Source organism: Nicotiana attenuata, unplaced genomic scaffold (genome assembly GCF_001879085.1).
Source record: "Nicotiana attenuata strain UT unplaced genomic scaffold, NIATTr2, whole genome shotgun sequence".
NCBI classification, from domain to species: domain Eukaryota; kingdom Viridiplantae; phylum Streptophyta; class Magnoliopsida; order Solanales; family Solanaceae; genus Nicotiana; species Nicotiana attenuata.
This window is the reverse complement of record NW_017672868.1, coordinates 40031-48255: the sequence shown is the minus strand read 5'-3', so window position 1 is coordinate 48255 and position 8225 is coordinate 40031. Positions and strand designations below refer to the sequence as shown.

The following is an 8225-nucleotide window of genomic DNA, read 5'->3' as shown; positions in this document are numbered from 1 at the left end:
TAAAACTATATTTGTGCTGAAAGATTGAACCAGAGCAAAGCGCGATTACAATAATGAATGAAAAATGGGGTTCTTTAATGGCTTCATCATACTATTTTTATCTACGAAGATTGCAACTTTTGACACTTGGTAAGTTAAAATCATTCTTTACTATCTTCAAAATTTTTAGTTTCATCATCTTTGAATTGGTCTTTTGTTTTTTCTTTTTAATTTCTAATTGAAGGTTCATTAAACACACTGTTATTCTACTCAATATATGCTGCATTTCGTATCTGTGATAATTTAGAATTAATTATCTATTTTTCTTAATTTAGCATTTTCTATCCATATGTAGGTATGGAGTTCAAGATTTCCACTCCCAGTTGAAATTTGTACTTGAATTTGAGATTTTGCCCTAGTTCTGTTTTCATCCCTTAAAATGAAGTGGATTCATCTTAAAAAATGATTCTTTGGAATGATTTGTTCTGTTAGATTTTGAGGATTGAAATATGTTATTAGAAGATTCTAGAAGAGTTGCTTTGCTTTTGGGGATCAAAAAATTTCAGCTTTGAGAATCTTTTATGTTGTTTAGAAAGGTTGTGTGTATTGTTACATAGATAATGGCAGCAAAGCCATTGAATAATATCTGGATTAGGAGGCAGCAATGCCCTTGTGGAGATTGGAAATGTTACATTAAAGCCGATGGAGATGATCAAGCAGTAAATGTTTCTCTAACGACGAAGAATGAAACAGCATCGTCTTCGTCCCAAGATGCTGTCTTTACTCCATATGTTGGTCAGATATTTAAAAGTGACGATGAGGCATTTGAATATTATAGCAACTTTGCTAGGAAGAACGGGTTTTCTATTAGGAAAGCGCGATCAACTGAAAGCCAGAATTTGGGGATCTATAGAAGGGATTTTGTGTGTTACCGGTCTGGATTCAATCAACCAAGGAAAAAGGCCAATGTGGAACACCCTCGGGACAGGAAATCAGTACGGTGTGGATGTGATGCGAAACTATACTTGACAAAAGAAATTGTTGATGGTGTAGCACAATGGTACGTTTCTCAGTTCAGTAATGTTCATAACCATGAATTATTGGAAGATGATCAAGTTAGACTACTTCCTGCATACCGAAAAATTCAAGAGGCTGATCAGGAACGGATTCTTTTGCTGTCCAAAGCTGGTTTTCCTGTCAATCGGATAGTGAAGGTGCTGGAATTAGAAAAAGGAGTTCAACCGGGTCATTTGCCTTTCATAGAAAAAGACGTCAGAAATTTTGTCAGGACGTGTAAGAAAACCGTTCAGGAGAATGATGCTTTGATCACAGAGAAAAGAGAAAATGATCTTTTGGAGCTTCTTGAGGCTTGCAAAGCATCACAACAAAAGGATGAGGGGTTCATTTACAGTTTTACTACTGATGAAAATGGCAGAGTAGAAAACATCGCATGGTCCTATGGACAATCACTTCGTGCATATTCTTTCTTTGGTGATGTCGTCACCTTTGACACCACATATCGGTCTATCACCTATAATATGGTCCTTGGTGTGTGGTTTGGAATTAACAATAATGGGAATGCAATCTTTTTTGGATGCGTTCTGCTGCAAGATGAGACATCACAGTCATTCTCTTGGGCCTTACAGGTTAGGACGAGAAAGCTTATGTTATTTTGCATCCGTAATCATGTTTATCTTAACAGTTGCTTTTTCCTTTTATGCAGTCTTTTGTTCGATTCATGAGAGGAAAACAACCGCAGACAATCGTGACTGATATAGATTCAGGGCTAAGAGATGCTATAGCAAGCGAGATGCCTAATACTAAGCATGTTATATGTTTATGGCAAGTTCTCTCAAAATTATCTAGTTGGTTCTCCTTGCCCCTTGGATTACAGTATCCAGATTTTAAATCTGAGTTTGATATGTTGTGTCGACTGGAAAATGTAGAGGACTTTGAGCATCAATGGAATCACCTGGTTGCTCGGTTTGGAGTTGGTTCAGATAAGCACATTGCTCTTCTTCTATCTTATCGAACATCCTGGCCAATTTCTTACACGCGGAACTTTTTCCTGGCCCGAACAATGACCATTGAGTATTGGAAATTGATCGAGACATTCATGAAGAATATCTTGAGCCCTCAATCAAGCTTACTATTATTCTTCGAGCAGGTACAGAATAATTTTATAATTACTTGATTTTGCTTTTTATGACATCTCTGGTACATGGTTTGATGACAAATCCTGCACATTTTAAACCATCACAGGTTGGTCTTGCGTCCAACTTTGGGAATCACAATAAGGAAAAGCGACTTTATATGCCTGCTAAGACTTGCCTTCCTCTTGAAGAACATGCAAGGAGTGTTCTTACGTCTTATGCCTTCAATGTCATGCAGCATGAGATTATGCTATCTATGCAATACGCAATAACAGAAATGGCTAATAGCTCATATCTTGCGAGGCATTACAAGAAAATGGAAGCAGAGTGTCTTGTGATTTGGATACCCGAAGATGAAGAAGTTCACTGCTCTTGTAAGGAATTTGAGCATTCTGGCATTTTGTGCCGGCATTCGATACGAATGCTTGTATCTAAGAACTACTTTCAAATCCCAGAAAAATATTTTCCACTTCGATGGAGACTCGAGAGTTCCTTAGCTCCCACGGATGAATCAGTCATTCAAAGTAGCGCTAGTGAGTATTCTCAAGTTTTCCATGCTCTTAGTGGAAGTCTATATTCAGAATCATTCATCTCTAAACAGCGCGTTAATTATGTTAATAGAGAGCTCAAACAGCTCCTTGAGAATGTACAGAATATGCCTACAGTGGATGAAATTGCTGTAAGTTCAGCACCTATTAATGTGAGGGAACTCTAGCACTTATGATGTATTTGCCTGGTGGCTAATTTAGCAATACTAGGGAAGTCAAGCTATTGGGAAGGAACATTTGAGAAAGAAACTAGGCATGAATGTAGTGCAATGAAATGGAATACATTTACTTTTAGTTAATAGCAAAATTTTTACACTATATATGACAAGGTTACAAATGTATTTGGAAAAATTAGCTTGATTAATTTATGGTTCTGCCCCTTCTAGTTTTTAGTCAGTTGACAGCTGAGAGCTGACCAACCCTTCTGCTTTCTGCAAAATGGTTTCTTGAAGGGGAGCCTTGGAGCAACGGTCAAGTTGTCTCAGTATAGGTCACAGGTTCGAGTCGTGGAATCAGCCACACATCACACCCCCCTTGGGGGTGCGGTCCTTCCCCGGATCCTGCGTAAACGCGGGATGCTTTGTGCACCGGCCTGCCCTTTGGTGGAATCAAAATTCAAAACACTATCTTAAAATTTATACCTCTCCTGCACCTTGTTCAGTTCGCTTCTTTTCCGGTGTCATTTCTTCCAGTATGATTCCCTGAATATGTGGTTAATACTATCTATTACAAGCAATATTTCTTCTCCTTTGAACCATAGTTATCTTGTGTCGAGTTAAGTAACTTGTGGAAAAAATATTGTAGATGTATTCACCGTGATGCTGAGAAGAAAAGAACTTACTATATTTTAATGAGTATCCTTTTTACTGATTCGATTATGGCCATGCTCTTCTTGATCCATTGCATTTTGAACTAATTTAGTGGGTATCTAGAGATTGCTATTTCTACATTATCATGAATCAGATTTGGATGAATTATGAATGTGTTCTTTAATCATTGGTGTGTTACATGTGAAACTCTACAAGTTCTTGAGCTACTAACTGAATGAAATAAGTTCTTTAATTTTTGCTTTTGATAACGATAGTGTTTGGATCAACTTGTGAGCAGTAGCGCCGAACCAAAAATTTATACTAGGGGATTCAAAAAAAAAATTATGATATCGCAGTTGGGATTTTAACTTATGATCTAAAGAAACTTTTGAACCTCCTTCACTACAATAATTGATTTTTTTCTTCATGTCAAAGGGATTGAACAACTCACATATAACAATATTTTTTTTTAAACCCTTTTTGCTTTGTGTAATTTTCTGACGAAGGGTTTGAACCCCCTTCATATTACTTAATTCTGCTACTGCTTGCGAGCATCGTGGCCATTTCACCGGATATCTGTTATCTTTCACTATCACAAGTACCGAGTAATTTCTTCCCACCAGTTTTAGATAGATAAAAGACAATCACCTACAGTTTCTTGTTTATGTAGAATTTGAACATTGGTCTCCGGTGGCTATCACTCAAGTAACTATCCGTTAAACCACAACCTTGAGTGCAGTGGCGGAGCCACCTTAAGCTAAGGGGTGTCAATTGACACCCCTTTGCCGAAAAATTATGATGGGTAGCTGGTTAAAAAATTATTTTTATGTATATATATTATATATTGAATCCTCTTAATTTTTTTAATGTATTTTCTACTTTATTTTGACATGCTTTAATGAAATTTCTTACTTCACCGCTGCTTGAGCGCCTGCCTGACAGAAAGATAGTTATAGCGACCACCCTATTAGGGGCTGGACCATCTGCTTGTCTAACATCTAGTGTTATTTGCTTACAGTGCCCTAAACTTGGAAATTTGAATTGAAATCCTACTTCTAGCCTAGGTAGTGGCCCTCAAAAATGGTGGATAAGATGTCAAATATCCAGAGATTTTGTGCTTGTTATGACTTATTGTGGGATTTTGAAATAAAAGGTTTGGCACCATTGTCCTTTCATCTTTTTTTTTTTTTTTGTTTCCCATTCGGTGTCCGGTATCCGCATTGGAGCCCGACTATATCCTGATTCGCGCCGCGTAGGGCCCCATTCGGGGGGAAGCGCTCCCTACCAAGAATTTTTCCATACCCAGGGCTCGAACTCGAGACCTCTGATTAAGGGAGGAGCAGTCCCATCGTCCTTTCATCTTTACTTTCTTCATTGAGGGCTGTTATAGTCAATTATGAAAACAGTTTAGTTTTGGACCAAGACATTGGTGATAATATCAATTAAGAAGCCTGTCCAATTATCTCTTGGAAATTTTGTCCCCCTTAGTCTTTGCTATTTAGTAGTACTACTTTATAGCGATAAAACAGAAGCAGCTGAAAAGTCTTTGTCTATAAAAATAGATCTTTTCTCCTAATCTCCTTTTAATAGGTGCAGTGTCAACAACAACCACAAATCCAGTAAATTTACACAAGTAAGAATAGGTGCATGCCATTTCTTTAATTTGAAAAAAAAAACACTGCCACATGAACGAATTAGCTTTTTGGTTTCAAACATTATACTAATTGATGGGAGCCTTGGATTAATGGTAAAGTTGTCTCCCTGTGATTTATAGGTCATGGCTCCGAATTATGGAAGCAGCCATTAATACTTATAATAGGCTATCTACATCATATCCCTTGAGATACCGCCTTTCTCCGTCAGAATACTTTGTGCACCGAGATACCCCTAAATATTATAGTATGAATTAATTAACTGTGTCGCATGGACGCAGAGTAACCTAATAGGCATGGCATTATTTAAAAAAAGGAGGTAAATTTAGGAAAGTATAAGGTAGAAAGTTAACAGGTGACATGAATCATGATTACATAATTTTTTTTTTGGAACTCCAGTAAAATCTGCAATCGCTACAGCTTCTGCCCTACGGGTGAGCACTCTGTGCGCACTGGGTAATTTCCTACTGTGTAATAGTCCGCAAACCACACAAGAGATATCAACCGCACTAGGCAAGCCCCATGCAATAGGCTCGACCCAGAAGGCATTTAGTGGGATCGATCCCAGGTCATCTGTATGGATGATCGCCTCCGAACCAGGGTCCGTATCTAAGTCTTAGCGTATTGGTTCACGTGAACCCATACTCCTCTTATTATACCATGTATAATAATGTTATATTTCTTGATAATTACTTAATTATATGTACGTGAACCCATGCTCAAAGACTCATATGGTGCAATAATCATTGGGTGCACCTCTACGAATGAAATTGGTGGTTCAAATCCATTCTGGACGGTCTTGTTTTCGGCACGAAGTATAGGTATATACGTGAAAATCACTAAAATTTTAAAAAGAATATAATTTTGAACCTATAATTTCAAAAGTGTAGTGGATACATGATGGTAGATACTAAAGTTATATTCATCAAATATATATATATTCTAAATCCGCATCTTCACAATAGTGCACCCATCCTCTTCAAATCCTGGATCCGCCTCTGCTCTGAACCAACTGGGCCATCCCCGAAGGGATATGATTACATATTTGATCTACATAGAGTTGTAAATTTGTTATAGATAAACCGAAAGAATCAACCCCCCCCCCCCCCCCCCTCCCCCAAACAAAAAAAAAAAATTGGTTAGAAGAGTTTCAGTATAAAATATCCCATAAAATAGTACGCATAATATTTGGATGGACAGATTAGGAAAATAATCCTTGTATAATTTGGTTGGCCGCGTAAGAAAAGATAACTCACGAATAATTAATGCAAGGTTTAGTTAGCGGTATTAGTTAAATAATATATACATCAACACAGTAAAAAACTATGTATGAAATATAAAATAAAACAAAATATTTTTTCACAAAGTAAGAAGTTCGTACATTACAATTCCCTCATTATATACGTGAACCAAAAGACAACGTTATGTCAGAGTGGTGTTAGATTACAAATATAACGTAGGATAAAGTTTTTTATTTGATTAATCTACTTGTCGTTAGGTTGTGTATTTGCACTACAATGTTGATTACATATGTTAAATAGCTAGACTTGAGAAGAATATAAAATAGNAAGCATTTAATTTCCTCTTTAGAAGCAAAACTGACATATTTTTCTTTTTTCTTTTCTTTATTGCTTTAAATTATGAAACTGCTGTATTTATCGCTTCCTTAATGTGCAAATACATGTCAACATGATTTCTTTTTAGTTATTGCATAATCATGCTCAACATTATACTCCACTCGTGCCAAAACAAATACTATAGCAACGCTTATAATGAGTAGTTGCGCTCTTCCTATATCATTACCGCCTAAATTCGGAAAGGCATATTTGCGGTAAAACTAGTGGATCAGCGGTGCAGTCGACAGTTCTGAACCTTCCCCCTTGAGTTGTCCGCTCAAGGGTACCACTCTAAAACCCCATAGAAACCTTACTCTGTTTAAACTGTGCATGCATCATGGTCAAACCTAGCCGGGTCAGTTATGTTGTCCACATAATAATCCTTTAAGATAGCCTTGTCCAAAAGTCCACTGGGTTGCCCCAAACCCAAACGGACGTCGTCAAACGTAGGATAAAGTTTTTTATTTGATTAATCTACTTGTCGTTAGGTTGTGTATTTGCACTACAATGTTGATTACATATGTTAAATAGCTAGACTTGAGAAGAATATAAAATAGCAACCAGATGATCCAATACACCTACTGAGAATCACTCAGCAAAATCAAAAGCTTATGTACAGCTAATTTTAGTGAAGCAATTACTGAGATAAAGATCATGAGATCTGGGTTTTTAGTTGGCAATGGATTAATTTTGCTTTTCCTTATAGTAAAATCAGATATTTAGCTTTTGGAATATCTATTCGCCTCATTGTCAAAGAGACATGGCTCGTGCTAGTCAGTTGATCCTCGCACTTAGAGGTGGAGCCAAGATTTAAAGTTTATGGGTACTAAATTTGCCACGGAACATACAGTCTACTGAATTTATAATTAAATTTTTGTACATATTTAATGAATTTTTAGTAGCAAAATTGACTGACCTTGACCAAACCCGCAACTAACTCCGCATCTGGTCTCACTTTACTCATTTTCAATAAGTACATGGCGCTGGTTATTTTGTAATTTCGACTTTTGATTAATAATTTTTCCTTTTAATTAAAAAAAAATATAATACTCTCATAGTGTAATTTTTTTATTTTTTTTACTTCTCCGGTCACCTAATAAAAGGTAACTACACATACCTGGCCTTAATAATTGTAATTAGTAACTTGAAAAATTAGATAACTAACTTACTACAATATACTACTATTAAATTACTTTAATAATGTAAAAAATTAACACTGTAAGTATATATGTATTATTCAACCCATGGGTTGAAATTTGGACGAGGTAGATAAATATATATTTTATGTTTCTAAGTAGACACCTCTAAACATAAACTTAAAAGACAATGTGTGTTGACCATGTCAACTGTCGAAAAGTCTAATTGAAGAACCGGTGTGTGAATGCGTAAATGAGCGTGTTTGTATTGCGATAGTTAATTGTCATGTAGCTGAAGACGCAAGGCTAGACTCTAGAGTCAAGCGGGCAAT

General features: G+C 36.5%; 1 protein-coding gene across 1 annotated transcript; it reads left to right on the top strand.

Moving 5' to 3' along the window:
• On the top strand, positions 1–3048 carry LOC109214766 (putative protein FAR1-RELATED SEQUENCE 10). Its single transcript, XM_019378714.1, has 4 exons — positions 1–129; positions 335–1625; positions 1703–2146; positions 2242–3048. Exons 2-4 carry the CDS (start codon positions 600–602, stop codon positions 2845–2847), a joined length of 2076 nt encoding a protein of 691 aa, XP_019234259.1. The 5' UTR covers positions 1–129; positions 335–599; the 3' UTR covers positions 2848–3048.
• Positions 3049–8225: the final 5177 nt, after the last annotated feature.